Source organism: Dermacentor andersoni, chromosome 4, assembly GCF_023375885.2.
Source record: "Dermacentor andersoni chromosome 4, qqDerAnde1_hic_scaffold, whole genome shotgun sequence".
NCBI classification, from domain to species: domain Eukaryota; kingdom Metazoa; phylum Arthropoda; class Arachnida; order Ixodida; family Ixodidae; genus Dermacentor; species Dermacentor andersoni.
This window is the reverse complement of record NC_092817.1, coordinates 193,162,494-193,178,175: the sequence shown is the minus strand read 5'-3', so window position 1 is coordinate 193,178,175 and position 15,682 is coordinate 193,162,494. Positions and strand designations below refer to the sequence as shown.

At 45.4% G+C, this 15,682-nt stretch overlaps 1 protein-coding gene across 1 annotated transcript in view; it reads left to right on the top strand.

The window, feature by feature from the left end:
• Window positions 1–2,316: 2,316 nt before the first annotated feature.
• Window positions 2,317–15,682, top strand: part of LOC126531865 (facilitated trehalose transporter Tret1-like) — a 59,534-nt gene continuing 46,168 nt past the window's right edge. The window contains exons 1-3 of the mRNA XM_055070436.1: window positions 2,317–2,432; window positions 6,019–6,280; window positions 7,244–7,417. Of these exons, the coding sequence (XP_054926411.1) occupies window positions 2,317–2,432; window positions 6,019–6,280; window positions 7,244–7,417 (552 nt within the window). The remainder of the gene's footprint in view (window positions 2,433–6,018; window positions 6,281–7,243; window positions 7,418–15,682) is intronic.

Below are 15,682 nucleotides of genomic sequence, written 5' to 3'. Positions count from 1 at the left end.
AGACCGCTTGTGGCCCCGAGTTCATGTTGTCCCAGTGTTAACGTTATTGCCTGCTGTGGCAGGAGGACGCTTCGGCTGTCACTGACACATTGAAGGGGCATTTCCTCTGGTGCTATGGTGAATCCCAGTTTAGCAAGTGTGTCTTCGAGTGCAATAAGGGCAGCTTAAAGTTCGGTGCCAATTTCATCAATACTCCCAACATAGTTCTGCGCTGTTGTCCAAATGGTTATGCCGTCCACATATACAGCGTGCTTCAGCGAACACTTTCAAAAATTGTCTAAGAATGCCTTTGGCAGACAGCGCAATTTTAGACCATGAGCTTATCTACTCGAAGAGCCGGATATTACTTGCAGAAGAAACTGAAATGGTTTATCGCTAATTAACAAAAACAAATTAAATTTTCTCGCTAATTACCTTGTGGCACATATTGCAATTTACAAATTCTAGCAGGCGAGACTGGAAAGCACATCCACTTGAAAACAATTGTATGGATGACACCATTTACGAGATATGGGCCGTCTCACTAGCGGTAAAAATGCACGGTCATTTCACTTATTTTCCTCACAAAACGTCGTTTGATGCATCGAAGCGCGAAAGTAACTGGAATGCCAATACATTTCTCTGCAAAGTTCGGTCATTATAATCTAAAAACTGGTGTCATTGTGAGAATTCGTTTAAGTGGATTCGCCTTGCGAACGACCGTGCTGGAAAATGTAAATTGCAATATGTGCCATAAGGTAATTGGTTAAAAACCCAATAGTGATTTTTATGCTATTTAGTCTGTTAAGCATCTCAATTTTTTTATGTAATGTCCGACTTTTCGAGTAGACCAGCCCATGAACCAGAATTGTGCTATCGGCCACAGGCGCGTATAAAAAATATTTCAAAGTATTCACGGAAAAGCCCGGTCAGGCTCCAGTGCTTGTTTCCAGTTCTCGGGCCACAGCCAGCATGGTCACATTAAAAAGCTAGGGTCCCAAAAGCTAACCATGAAGGATGATTAGATCGTCATAGTAAGTGTCTGGGACGCCATTGCTTTTGCTGCGAAGTTGAATGTGTCTGGCTTCCATAAATTTTTGGCTGGGATATATTCTTGTTAGATTGGAGAGAATGGAATCTTGCTTCACATTGTCAAATGCTTTCTGCATGTCGACAGCTAGGATGTTCCAGCGATTCACTCGGTGAATATTAATTTAGGACCCTCCGAAGCAACCAGAGGTTATTGTGGATTCCCATGTTGGGTCAGAACTCGGCCTGAAACGGGGGTCTAAGCCTGGGTTGCGATATTCTATGTCGTGCGAGATGTGGTGTGTATCACCCTCTCGGTGAGTTTACATATGACAGGTGTGAGCAATAGGGGCCTGAGATTGGAGATTTTTGTAGAATCCTCCCCCGATATTAGTATCGGATTGATTATTGACAGGCACATGTCATCCGGAACAATTTCTTGGGACCACTGCTTGTTATGTATTCTAGGGGAGCCATTTCAGTTTCTTTTGACAAGTTTTGCAACATATTTCAAGTGATACCGTCATCACCTGAAGTAGAATCGCTCTGTCCTGTTTAATTGCGGCATGATGTTTTTTCAGCAGAAACGGGACATGCAAGTCAAGGTCGTAGAGTTTAGCTTCGGCGTGTCGAGGGGCGCAGGTGGTGCAGCACTTGCGCGAGAGAAAAAGGCTTTATGATTTGCACTTAGTGCTTGCCGGTGCTGTGTCATAGTGGATGGATTTCAAGTGCGGTGCGCCCTCTGCTTATTCCAAGCATTTGGTGAAGGATCCTTCGAGCTGTTCCTTTGATCTTGCCTAGTTGTCTCAGGTGGAGACCCTATGCCACGACTAGGGTCTTCGCCATACTGCCTGATAAGTTCGAAAGTGTCTGATGCAATGGTGAGTCTGATACCTTCTGCCATTGGCTTTTTTTCTATGCAAACTTGTTAGCTATCTTCCGGATAGAGACCATTTAGGAGTGCATTACTCCCTCGTATTCTTCTCCGAGTGTTTCTTCGATGGCAGAGCTAAGCTTGTCGCTCATAAGCAGAGCGAATTCTTAACTAGATTTGAATTTGTCTTCGGTGCGTTCTCGGGACCAGTTGATAGCGCGAATAAGTGCACGTTAATTGGAAAATTTATTTTACATGTAAACAATATGGTAGTGATCACTGCCCTTGTGGTAGAATGAGTTTCCCAGCGTTTTTCTACTTTCAGTGTGGCAATGGGTAACTTGGGCGTTGTATCAGCTTGCTTCGAGTGAAGCCATGAAGCCCTTGTTGGGTATGCGAGTGTTGCAGATATGACGCAGTAATAATTCCATTCCATGAGCCCGGACACGTCCTTTTGGTTCGGCGGTGGCATATCCCCAGATACCATGTTTGGCATTGAAGTCTACATTTATACTGATCTGAGTGCCATTGGCCTTTTACAACAGCTTCGGTATCCATGTGTATTCATTCGGCGATGTGGTGCCGCTACGTGGTCGGTAGTAGACTGAGGACGCCTGAGGACAAAGGCAAACAGCACTGAGGACAGTGATGTTTGCCTCTGCGGGTAGAGCCAGCTTAACTGCCACGAGCCCACTGTATTGATTGCTCACCTGCGTTGCCTCCATGAGTATTCCAGCGCATGACTTGTGAACTTCTGTACCGCTGCCTGTCCTTTCTGCAAGGGTACAAGGTCTTCGCCCCTTCCACAAACGGCAGTAGTTGTTGGGAGCGCGAAGGCTTGATAATTGTGTATAGAAACGGGGCCCCTAGTTTCTTGAAGCAGAATAATGTTTTGTATTGGTCTATTTGATACCTTAAAGCTTGGACATTCTGAGAGATGCTCCAGCAGTTCTATTGAATACATATATATTCGGGAGTTTTCGTTATTAATCCGTGCTTTGGTTGCTGGCGCGCTGCCAATTCCACTTGATTTCGTCGAAAGTAGCCTTATACTCGCCAAGCTCCCACTCGTTGACCTCTATGTGTTGTACGATAACCTGTTCCTGTTGTTCGATGGCTCGCTCAATCGCCTCCATACGGGAGCTCAATCTATCGTGAAGTGGCGTTCATTGCCCAGTCCATTGTAACGAGAGATTTTCGTTTGGGAGCGCGAGGGAAGTTCTGGGGCTCACCCTGCGTTTCGGTCCTTGGTAGTGCCGTAGCTTTGCATTGCAAGGCGTGGTCTGGTGGGGTCAGAGAAGGTTTCTTGGGGGCTGATGGTGCGGGTGATCTTTCAGCTTTTCCGAGTGGTGCTGTGCTTTGGATGGTTGAATTCAAGATGTCATCTGTCGTTGCATGTTCCATCTAATTTCTGTTGTATGAAGTTTTCAATCTGCTGTCGGAACTCGCTCGAAATTCTCGAGCCTATTCTCAACCTTACCGTTATTCTTGCTCTGTTAAGGTTATTATCTACGACCATGTCTTGAGAGGAGTGCCGGTACAATATACTTATGTTGGTTTCTGCTCTCTACGCTCCGTTTCATCAGCAAGAGATATCTTGGAGGTGCTGGAGAGCTTCCGGCTTTGCATTCTCTAGTGGGACATTTGTGGTCAAGAGAAATGGGCCTTTCTGCCTGGCAGGCAACGCCAAACGGTCGCTCTTAACATTGGTTATCTTCCTTAGGCGTTAGACCGCAGTGCCAACATACTGCTGACGAGGTACAGAACTTGGCCATTTGGCCCAGCCCGTGACATAAGAAGCATAACAGGGCCCTAGGTCAGTGCTCGTATACTGGGACAATTTCGTAGTCAAAGGAGATTATTGGACTACGAAATTCCAAATCCAAGGACGCCTACTTACCCGATCCGATTGCTGTTCGCTCTTTAGTCTTCGTTTACCGTATCTTAGGTAGTTGACCATGCTCCAGTCCAATGCGTCACCGTCTTCGTGCTCCACGTTGTCATCCAGGCTCGTTGTCGTTCCCGGCAGCGTTCAGCTGGTGTTCCAATTCGTCACGCACGATCATTTCATCCGTACAAGAGGCCATGGCAGCTTCGGTTGGGCGTTCTAATTGCTTGATTGGGTCTACAAAGGGTAGGAAGGCGTTATTATTGTCTATTTTGCCGTACGCTTAGCCGCGACCGCCAGCCGACACTGTCGTACCTGAGCTATGCCTAGGAATCGTTAGGCCTGGCCCGTTGATCAGGAGTAAATGTCATTCGCTGAAGAAAAGGCCCGGATAATTGTGGAAAAGGAACACTGTCCACTGACTCTGAAGGGGCTCCGAGTCCTGTGCACCAGGATTCGTAAGTGCACGGTGAGAATATTCACTGAAACGCTGAAAAGATCGACACAGAGCCCATACGAAGCACGTCTGATACGGCTGCGCTTCCCACATGAGCAATCCTTATCTAAATACATTTAAGGTATTATACTCCTTGGGTCGCAGTTGCACATCCTTTCTAGGGGACGGGGCGAGAATGGGCACATACCCAGTGGCACATATTCGGTTGCACGTACCCAGTACCGAATTCGTCCACTCGGGCAGAAGCTCAGTGGCCCGTTACCAGTGACCCAATTTGTCTATAAGGTGAGACAGCGGCCGTATACGTATATACATACATATATTTAGCGAGGAAACAATGAAGAAGGCTTAATCTAATAGAACAGGTAAAGAAAGTTTCGCTTTAATGAAGCTGCTAAAGTTGTGCACATGACACTTTCGCTGATACAATTGTTCAGTCAAGCCAATTCTACGAGGGCGAGCTGTCAAAGCAAGAAGCATGGCACTTTGATGCACTTTGTTTCGCCGCGTCGCAGTGTTGGAAGTCACGTCGTCGGCAGATTACGTGATCTCCGATACTCGGCTCTGTGTTTCGGAGGCACCGCGCATTGAAATGGCAAAAGGAGTGGCATCGCGGAACGTTCGATTGCGAAGGGTGGCTGCGTGGCCTCATGCGCTCTCCCAGCCTCATTGGCATCACCTGTGTTTATCTAGTAAGCGCATTGTTAAAAAGCGCATCCGTTAAGCGTGCATTACAGGCGACGTGGCGCAGGGAAGTGTAAAAGTGCTTTCTCGACTCTCTCTGCACTGTAATTGACTTTGCTTACAGCGCTAGATTGCAGGCGTAATTACCTTCTGACTCTTATGCAAGAAAGTGAAAACGGTACCACTGTCGCGATAGGTCAGGGAAGGAGGGGGGGTGGGGTGCGATGACTTCGCATGCAGCCTTTTTTTTGTCAGATCTAACTACCAACGGCATGAAGTGGTAGCCATGGATACAAAAAATACGCTTCTTTGACGGAGTGTTTGCTAATTGCCGGTGCGCGTGCCGCTTCTGGTATTCTAGGAGAGCTCACCCATGGAAAAATTCCACACAAGCATGACGACAGAAATGAGCAGCACCAATGCAGCTACGCATTGCTTGGAGAATGCCAATAGAAAAGAGAAAGAGCGCTGCGATGGGAAAGAGTGCCGAATGCTTGCCTAAAGTCTAATAACTGTGCTAACGAGTTCCTGCACAACCCAGTAGGCAGTGCGCTAAATTTAATTGTGACCTCATTTTGGCTCTTGGAATGTCGGGCCGGCGAGCAGTTGCCGCCTCACCTGTTTATCTATTTACTAAAATGTATGTAAAGGCTGTATGGAACCCATTCCTTTCAGTCTAGGCTGCAATCACTAAGCTGCTATATCAGGGAGACTACGACGTATCGCTAGCCTGGGCTGTAACCACTTGGTGGTCCAACAGCGAGGTCCAACAAAGTAAGGCGCTATCTACTTACTTGTTTACCTCCTATGTTGTCCTAAAATTTAGGGATATAACATTGTAAATATTTTCGCTTCAATGTATCTCCCAGTTTCTAATCCCCAACCTGCCTCTTGATTCATCAAGGCCGATTAACACGCTCAACAGACTTGGTCAACTTCAGAAAAGAAAGAACAAACTTTACTTGCATATTTTACTGCTCATACAAACACAGCCTTACTTCGTGCAATATTCTAGTGCACTGCAATCGCTATCAAGGCTTCACCCTTAGGATAAAGGTCCGATTTTTTTTACGCATGCTGCACGGCTGGATTACTCGTGGCGTGCAGGTACGACTCCCTGATGACGATCGGTGCCGTTCTCGGTGCAGTGGTGAGTGGCAGTGTGGCGCAGGCGCTGGGCCGCAAGAGCATGCTGACGGTCATCTCCCTCGGCTTCATGTGTGGATGGACGGTGACGTACCTGTCGCGCGGAAGCACCTTCCACATCTACTCGGGTCGCTTCGTCACTGGCTTTTCTATGGGCCTCGTATCGCTCGTGGCACCTTGTTACGTGGCCGAGATCACGCTGCCCCACAACCGCGGCACCATGGTGAGTACGGAACAGAGGCGTGGCTGAGATTCTGCCACCGCTTACGTTCGGTCTCGTAGCATTGCTTGAAGCACTTCGTACGTGATGTGCTGGGATGCTCTTTCGACATTACGTATAACTATAGAATGTTAAACGGTAAGGGAGGATCTCACCGTTTCGATTTTTATTCAGCCTTTCTGCACCTTGCGCATTTTTTTTCATGGGGCAGGAGACCTCGATTGGTAAACACGGAACAAGCCAGCGTGTTTTACCGTTTTGTAATAACTCCCTCACTGGTGGATGAATCTCTCTTGCACCAACGTCGAGGCTGGAATTGAACCTTAGATCCAAGTGCAGGTCTACTAACATGAGTCCGTTGAGAGGCCAAACTCTTCCAGTTTCCGCAACACAAGCGTCAGCGTGTGTGCGTTTTCGTTACAATAATCAACTGCGCCTAAAAATTAGGGTAGCACGCTGAAGGCCACATTGGCAGTACGAGCGAAATTTTCTCCTGCGCTCATCCTGTCAATGTGATCTTGTGTGGTTGTGTTCTTTCCCACAGACAAATACGCTAACATGTATGCACCAGCTAGCCCACCGGTTCCAGCATATTTTATCTCGGCAGCTGACCTTCTTTTTCTTCAATTTTACCGCCGTGTGTCTTCAGTTATGCAGCGAGAATCATTCCTTGCAAATTTTCAAGTAGAGCAAGGCCATCGTTGGCGCTATTTCGATGATCTTGATGGTCTGGTAATTATATATGTCAATTTGTGCCCAAAACGCGGAATCCGCAAACGTTAGAAATCAAGCCAGCGAAATATGTGCTTACGAGCAAATTGCTATAGCCAGTCAGCCAGCGCATCACCAAAACTTTGCAGATTTGCAGCTGTATTTAATGGCCGCGCCTTATGACGGATGCGAATGGCTGCGTGAACGTATTTCTTCTCCGGGCAAGTGCATGACCAGCACGGCCGACGATTGCAGGGTGGCATGCTGCAGATGACCATAACAGTGGGCATCATGTATGCCTACCTGTTGGGCCGCTTTCTCCCCTGGGATTACCTCGCCCTGGCCTGCATGGTACCGGCGATCCTGCTCTGCGTCTGCTCTATGTTCTGCGTGGAGTCGCCACGCTGGCATCTGCTGTCGGGTAGGAAGGTCAGCCGGCACCTGATTTTATGGCTTTCATAATAGAGTGATGATTGATCTTATAGTGGCCTCTGATAATAATAATAACAAAATGGCAGCCGCCAGCGCGATAGCATTCAAAGATCCCTCACTGCTCGTCACGTTTGCCGGCAACTGCCGCGTATGTAAGCGTAATGTTTACCGGGAAACGCAGGCGGCGAGTACTATGCACCAACGCGAGCTTTCTTGTAGAAACGGGGCCTCTTGCGTGGACCGATCCCGGAGATAGTGCACAGTCGCGCCAAATAAATTACATTATTGTCAGGTTCCTTTTATTGTTTCGTACTTTTAATATTTTGATCTGAGACTACTTAATATAAAAGGCATACGCTGTCGGTGTTTTGTTTCGTGACATTTGTTTGTGGACTGTCATGCTATAAATTCCGAAGAATAAAAGGGTCAAGAATGTAAGAAAAGTTATGAGCGACTTAATTATAGTATCGTGTGGCAATATAACCCTGCATACCACATGTCATATAGCGAGGCGTGGCATATACTAATACCTAAACATAAACGGGAATTTTCGCTCACGGGTATACGTCGACATGGGACACCGATACCAGACTTTCCGCGACACGTGGACTTTAATGCTGTCGCGTTAAACTCGTTAGCATTGAACAAATATAGCGACACACCCTGTTGCCACTGCCGTAACGAGATATGTACGAGGCGTGTACTGCTGCGGGACACTTCACTCGCGCATCAATAACGACACTCGACGCCATCTAGCGCCGCCGCCGAGAAACCTGCAGGGGTATACGAAAGGTAGGGCGCGCTGGTGCTTGTTTCAATTGCTAGAAATGCGTCATGCTACAACCGGGTTCCTTTTCGCACTATGGATGGATGGATGGATGGATGGATGTTATGACCATCCCCTTTGCAACGGGGCGGTGGGTTGCGCCACCAAGCTCTAGCTATTATACTGCCTAATATCCTAGCTAGGTTAAACAATGAAAAAAGATAAAGAAAACGCTATGAACTACCACGCCCAAATTTTCTGATCCCCTATTGCGAACTGTGCTTTTGTACGTCTCCGTCTTTAGTCGTTTCCCTACTTTTCTTCCACCAATCGTCCAATTGCCTCTTACTAATGCCTATTGCGGACATGTTTGCTTTACCACTGCTCCCGCTGAAACCAAGGGCTTCAAGGAGGCGAGTGGTGCCTAAATCGGCCGCTGGGTAGACGTCTTCACATTCTAATAAAACATGTTCCGTTGTTTCCCTAGCTTTACCGCAGAAAGCACATGCATCTTCTTCCTTCTTATATCTCGCTTTATAGTTGCGTGTTATAAGGCATCCCGATCTCGCTTCCAAAAGTAATTAGCTTCCCTTTGAGTTATCATAAATGGTTTCTTTCCTGATTTCGTTTTTTCCTCTTAAGTAGTTACTCATGGCAGGTTTCTTTTCCATTGCCGCCATCCGTGATATTATTTCAGCCCCTCTGACTTTCCGCTTGACCTTCTTTGTTGCTGTGTTGCCCACCTTACAGGCCGCATACTTGCTGGTAAGCTTCCTAGTTCTTTTCTTCAACGTTTTTCCTGTACAGATACCTGAACACCCTCCCAGGCCATTAACTTTCTTCCACATTCCTCAGCCATTCTTCATACTCAATTTTACTGCGAGCTTCCCTCACTTCAAAACTAGACCAGTCCTTATCACCCTGCACAGCTTCATTTGTAGTCTTCCCGTGAACGCCCAATGCGAGGCGACCCAATGACCTTTGGTTCCCGTCGAGTCCTGATTGTGCCCCTGATTTAAACCAAACAACCGCATTTCCAAAAGTAAGTCCTGGAACCATTACACCTTTCCACATACATCGGAGGACCTCGTACCTATTCTAACCTTATTGCGCTCTGTGCTTCATTATGACCGCGTTTCTCTTCCCCTTTACTGTTATGGTTTTTGCCTGTGTTTCCATATATCTATTGCCTTAGTTTATCCATATACCAAAGTAGTTATATTCAGGCCCTGTATCTCTACTGTCTGTTCACGTTTTCATTGAATACCGTAACGCCTGATTTTCTAACACTAAATTTCAAACCTAAATTGTTGCCTTCCTGTCCACAGATATTAGCCCGACGTTGCAAATCACTTTGCTTCTTAGCTAGCAAGACAATGTCGTCCGCATAAAATAAACCTGGGAGTGGCTGCTCTACTAGTGTACCCGCCTGTTTGTATGAGAGATTGAACCTGATATTACTTCCTTCTAGCGCCCTCTCCATCCTCACCATGTACATCATAAATAGCAGCGGGGATAAAGGGCACCCTTGCCTCAGTCCCTTGTTGATATGAGCTTTCTCCTCGCTCCTCATCCCATCCCATTCAACGCAAACCTTATTTTTTAGGTAAATCTCTCTCAAAAGCTGTAGACAATCGCTAGCTAAGCCTTCCCCTTCCTGAATATCCCACAAAATGTTACGGTCTACGTTGTCGTAGGCTCCTATAATGTCTAAAAAGGCCACATACAACGGTCTGCTTTCTGCTTTTGATGTTTCAATACACTGAGTAAGAACAAACAAGTTATCATCCAAACAACTACCTATTCTGAAGCCATTATGAAGCTCTCCCAGAATTCCGTCATTCTCTGCCCATGCTTGCAGCTTTAATTTGATTGCCTGCATTGCTCGCCTGTATATCACCGATGTAATGGTCAACGGTCTATACGGGTGAATTCTGTCTTTCTCTTCTTTACCTTTATAAATTAAATTAATTCTGCTTTGTCGCCTACTGTCTGGTATTCGTCTATCTTTTAAAGTTTTTTCCACTGCTTTCTGGTCCAAGTTCATTTATCAGCCTAACGGGAACCTCGCCTAGCCCTGTGGCTGTGCGCTTAGGATTTTTCTCTTCCGCTTACTTCCAGTTTAAATTTGTCAGCACCAGCTCCCTTTCCACTTGGGTGTCTTTCATGCTCTTTTTTTCTTCAAATACAACCTCGTCATTGCCTTGGAAAGATTGGGCTGTTACTTTTCGGATGTAATTTATTGCCGCTTTTCCTTCCAGTCTATTTTCATCTTGGTCTAGGATATGTTGTTGTATTGTTTTTGACTTCCTGCCAAATAATTTTATGTGGTTCCAAGATATTCTTGGTGCGCCCTTCTTTTTCTCACTGGACAGCTAGACAGCTAGGTAGTTCTGTCCAGCTAGGTAGCTGGACAGAACCAAGGCAATGTACTTTGCCATCGCTTGGAGATACTGACATTTTCTTTATTTCACCTAATTAGATAATTAGTCTTAATAAAATAATCTTCTCAAACATTATATTAAAATAAATGTATCAACAAGAAAATTGTAGAGCAAGATGAAAAACTCCCGATACATCTTTTTTCTGCTCAATACGGGCTACATAAAGGGGTTTTCCGAGCTTGAATGAAGCCCGCAAATACACGCAAAATTTCCGCGCGACTGGCCGCTCGAGGCACTTTGCTTTGTTGGCGGGCTTCTTTCACGCTCGGAGAAACATATTTATGTAGCACCTATTGACGAACAGAGTGCTGTATCGGGAGTTTTTCATGTTGCTCTACAATTTTTTTGATTGACACATTCAATCTAATTACAATATTTGAGAAGTTGATTCTTTAATTAAGACTAATTATCTAATTGGGCGGAAGGAAAAAAAAAGATATCAGTATCTTCAAGCGATGGCAAACAAGGTTACCGTGGTTCTGTCCACCTACGTGGCATTTGCATGTTTTAAATGTTTGGCTCAGGTTACGTGGGACACCATGTATAACAGAATTCGCGTGTAGCGACAATTGAAGTATTCTGCCAACGTTCGTTTTCTTTTCCGACGCAGATGATGATGTCTCCAGAATGCGCCAGTGCTCCAAGCAAACGAATCCATCTTGCGGAGTCTTAATGAGGAATAATGTGTATTTATGTATAGAAATGACGAATCAGCAAAGTGTGATGCTGAGCTAATTGGCGCAAATTTACTGTCGATGTTTGCCGAGCCGAAAGTTAGCGGAAGAAAGGAGAAACGGAGAGAAAGGTCAGCAACCCGCAAGAAACTTTGTTTCGTGAAGAACCGCGTGCGCATCCATAGGTTACCTGGATGCGCCGATTCAAAGTAAGCTAACAAAAATTAATGTGTGCCACCAAAAATTTCATGGTACAACAACCAAAAGAAACTTAAACTCGCCCTTTCAAAGCAAACAAGAATGTACGCTGATGCGTCAGTGGCCCCGTTTGACTTACCACGCTTCTATTGGCGTTCCTGCTATCGTACCATTGTTTTTTCCGGGAACGGGCATGACCTCAAACTGCATAACACAGCCACATGAGCCGCAGTGCAAGCGCAGCTATGAGCCAGTTCTATTCTAAAGCGAGTTTTCGCTCACTAACGGGACGCTAAAGCAAAACACTGCACCAATGTAGACTATTAGAGTATTGTTTGAGAACCATATTGTCGGTAATCTTGTGGTAATAGGTTGAGTATTAGAATAGTAGAAGGCGATCGAAGATCCTTTCTTTTTTCATTTCGCGCCGCAACCCAGAAAACGGCACGTCAGTTTGGGTTCACAAATTTCAAAGTATTTTTCCGTATTTGGACCCTGTTGGCACAGTTCAAGTTCCCGAAACTTGTCATGTTAACTCCTTGCCTCCTTTACAAAACAATATAGTCTATTTTTGTCCATAAACAATTAACTGGGCCACAACAAATGCCGTCAAAGTCAGTGGCGTCACTGCGAGATGAGGCGGGAACTTCAAGAAGGCGGCGCTACCTATGTTTCCTTTTTGTGCCTTTTTTTCGGCTTACAAAGCGCCATCTCTTTGTAACAAGTGGTTTTTTGGTACTGCAGAAGGGTAATTTACTAATACAGGTGAAATAATGTTTGCATTTAGAGTCCCTTCAACACACCATCCGGTTCAGCCGATGTATACCTTGTCATTCTTTTTTCGGCTAGTATTTTGCACCCCAAATATTGACGTCAAATAAGCAGTCGTTATGGATACTGTAAGCCACCTTTAGTAAGCCGTTCACTGTAAGCCATCGTGACGTCCTTTGATGTTAGTCACCGATCGCCCGGGGGCGCCGTTATGTTTGGTCAAATCGTGACGCGTCCATCGCTTGCCTCAGCGGGCCTGCGCTGCCTCCGTTAAACGGGAGCGCCGGACACCGGTACGGCGCAGCAAGCCGCTGTTCTGGCGCTTGGCCCCAACTGTGACGGCGTGAATGGCACAAAACTTTGACCAACTCTTCAGAAGACAAGTAAATGCCATATATCTGGCCTTCCGAGCTCGCTACGACTTGTCGAAATGGCGCGATCGCTTCCGTCTGGTGCGCGTACTGGAAGGCAAGGCTGAAAACTCTTTTCCGTGAGAGTCATTACTAACATTCGCTCATCGTTTTGCACCCTTTTGTTTATTGCCAATAATTTAGAAGCCACAGGGTCTCACGCTTCCAGTTCAGTAACGTTGTTTTGGTGCGAAGTCGTGTAATTATTTTTCACGTAATCACTGGTGAATGTATCAATAGCACTAGATTTCTCTTTGTGGCCCTCCAAGTTTGAAATAGCCCTGTATGGATGTTTTGTGGCAGCTTACAGAAAAGATATAATATTGTTCGTCACTTGTTTGCGTTGTGGCTGGGGAAGCAAGGTTCGCTGTGAACATCCTTATGTAAGACATGTAAGCCAGTCAGCTGTCGGCGTACTCTCGAACGAGTGCGTACCCTTATGTAATACCTAACTATGAGTGAATTTCATTGAATGGAGCTCGAGGTTAGTGGAAACCGTAAATTAATATTTACAAGCGCGCGGGAGTACCTACTAAACTTGTGATGTTGTCAGCTGTCATAGTATTTTTCGGGAATATTGTATTTGATTAAATATACGACCTTTAGTTCAGTTAGATGAGAGTTCAACGCTTTATTTCGGGGCTGTGGCGCAGAGAAACAAGGACGAAGAAAGCCTGGTGGGACCGTTGCTGCAGTAAATAATAGTTAGCAGAACGACGTAAACGAGTGGTAAATGTTTTTGCAGTGCTTCTTCATAGCGAACAATGGAGCCGTGATAACTACTTGAAACTGATTACCCAGTAATATAGCATCATGCGATGAGCGCACTGGTTCAAGAAAAAAATAACTAATTGTGCATATTCTGTCTTTATGTTGCTTTCTCATTTCATTTATTTTAGGTAATATTACTATTGTTATAAATCTTGCATAACAGTGTTGCATATTGTATAATTGTTGTGAATGTAAACATTTACTGTTGTATAACACACTACACTCGTTCATCATTGTTATTCTAACATGTCACTCCCCAGCGTTCCCCGTTGTGTAGAGGTTCCGGGTCTTAAGTAACGAATAAATGAAAATGAAAAAAAGGAAATCAAATACGAGACACGCCGAGCTGATGAGCGCTTAGTACAGAGATACACGTGAGAGTGCCACATTTATCAACCACTAAACAGAAGGCAGCCTTACTCAAGTGTGTACGCGTAAAAAATATTTAACAGATAAAAAAAATGTAGCGTTTCGCGTCCTTATACTTCGTAGTACTTCATGACAGAGACGGAACTGCAAGGGCTCCGTTCATTTAGCTCGTGGGGTGCATTTTGTGCTGCACCAGAATATAAGTACAGGAAAGCTTCAGCAAGCCATCCCTCTGGGAACGCGCCTGCCGCGACAGGGCATCGAACCGCCGCGGAAGCCACGCTGCAGGTCTTGGGGAAGCAAAGGGCTGGTTGGATGGATGGATGGTATGAGCGTCACCTTTGGAATGGGGTGGTGGGATGCGCCACCAAGCTCTCGCTTAATGTCCTACCTAGGTTAAAAAAGAAAAAGAAAAGGAAAAACCCCACGATGAATCGCCATAAGCAATGTTTCTGAAGCCCTATTGTGAACATTGGTATTGTACGCCTCCGGCTAGGTGAAGCGCCAGGGCCATCTGTTTATAGTGAGTCAAGTAGTCGGTGAAAATAATCTATAGCCGCACCCCACCCCCCACCCCCTCCGCCCCCTAGACAGTTGTGGCGTCGCTACAGTAGTAACTGCCGCCATCGTCATAATCTCCCATAGCACACTGCAGCAAATACACGACCCGAAAGTCACAGCCACCTTGGCAAAGCGTTCTTCCCTATTGACCCTTCGCCATGTGGTGCTGCGGTTCTCCGCTTATCCGAAATTTAGTAGCCCTGAATCCACCACAAACCTCACCACTGGGCCGAGTGGTAGGCGAACAACCGAAATTTCGCATGAGAGTCGAGTAGTCTTTATTACACGATTCATAATTGATTCGAGAAATCACTATACGAAGTTGTAGACAATTCGTTTCGTTGGAAAACTATAGGAGACAGCAACAGCCTTTGCAGTCTACAGGGAAAACGGCTAATGCAAATTGAGACTTATAAGAATGATTCTGGTTATGAAGGACCGGTGGTTGTTGTGCAGACCATCTAATTGCTGAACAGACACAAGGAGGATGTCACTTGCGTATAAGAGTTAGCGATCGTTGGGTAAGCATTTCACACCTTAGGCAGCCAACGAATTGATGTCTCTAATTAGACAGATAAATTCAATATTTTGGCCAATCTCGCGATTTCTGGATTCCTTCAAAACAAAGCACCGTGGTTTAGTTCCGCCCTTAGCTCCTTCAACGAGCACTACATTCTATTTACGCATCTCGGATGTGTTATTCATTTTTTCTTTCTTTATTTAATTGCTTTATATGTCATGGTGCACCAGGGATGATTGTACCTTCACTTTTTTCTAATTTACAAGCTTCTCAGTTGAGCTGACATCACCTTGTTAACGTCATTACATGTGTCAAATAACGTAAACAAGCCTTTTGTTCCTAAAGAAACTCCAGAGAACACTTCACAATTTTTGGAAACTGGGCACGCGAAGTGTTTTTCATCGATCATACGTATTCAATTCGATTCGTTATTCTAAACCGTTTTCTCTGTAGCATTCGTATTCAATTCAATTCGAAAATTTGTATTTACGAATACCCCTAACTGCGCTACATCGACCACTTTTGTGACGCCTCGGCTTTTTAAGAAACCGCATCAAGATATTCGCCCGACCGCCTAATGCCAACGTCAGAATACATAGCCCGCTTGAAATCATAGAAAATTGGCAGAGCCGGGTTTTTTTTTCTTGTTATTTTTTCCATGAAGCGGGGGGAAGGGGTGGTAGATTCAAGACTGTACGGCAACATGAACTTTCCTTAGCGATGATTCTTTAACTATACTGGTAAAAATATGATTGTAACCTTCCTACAAATTGAAATG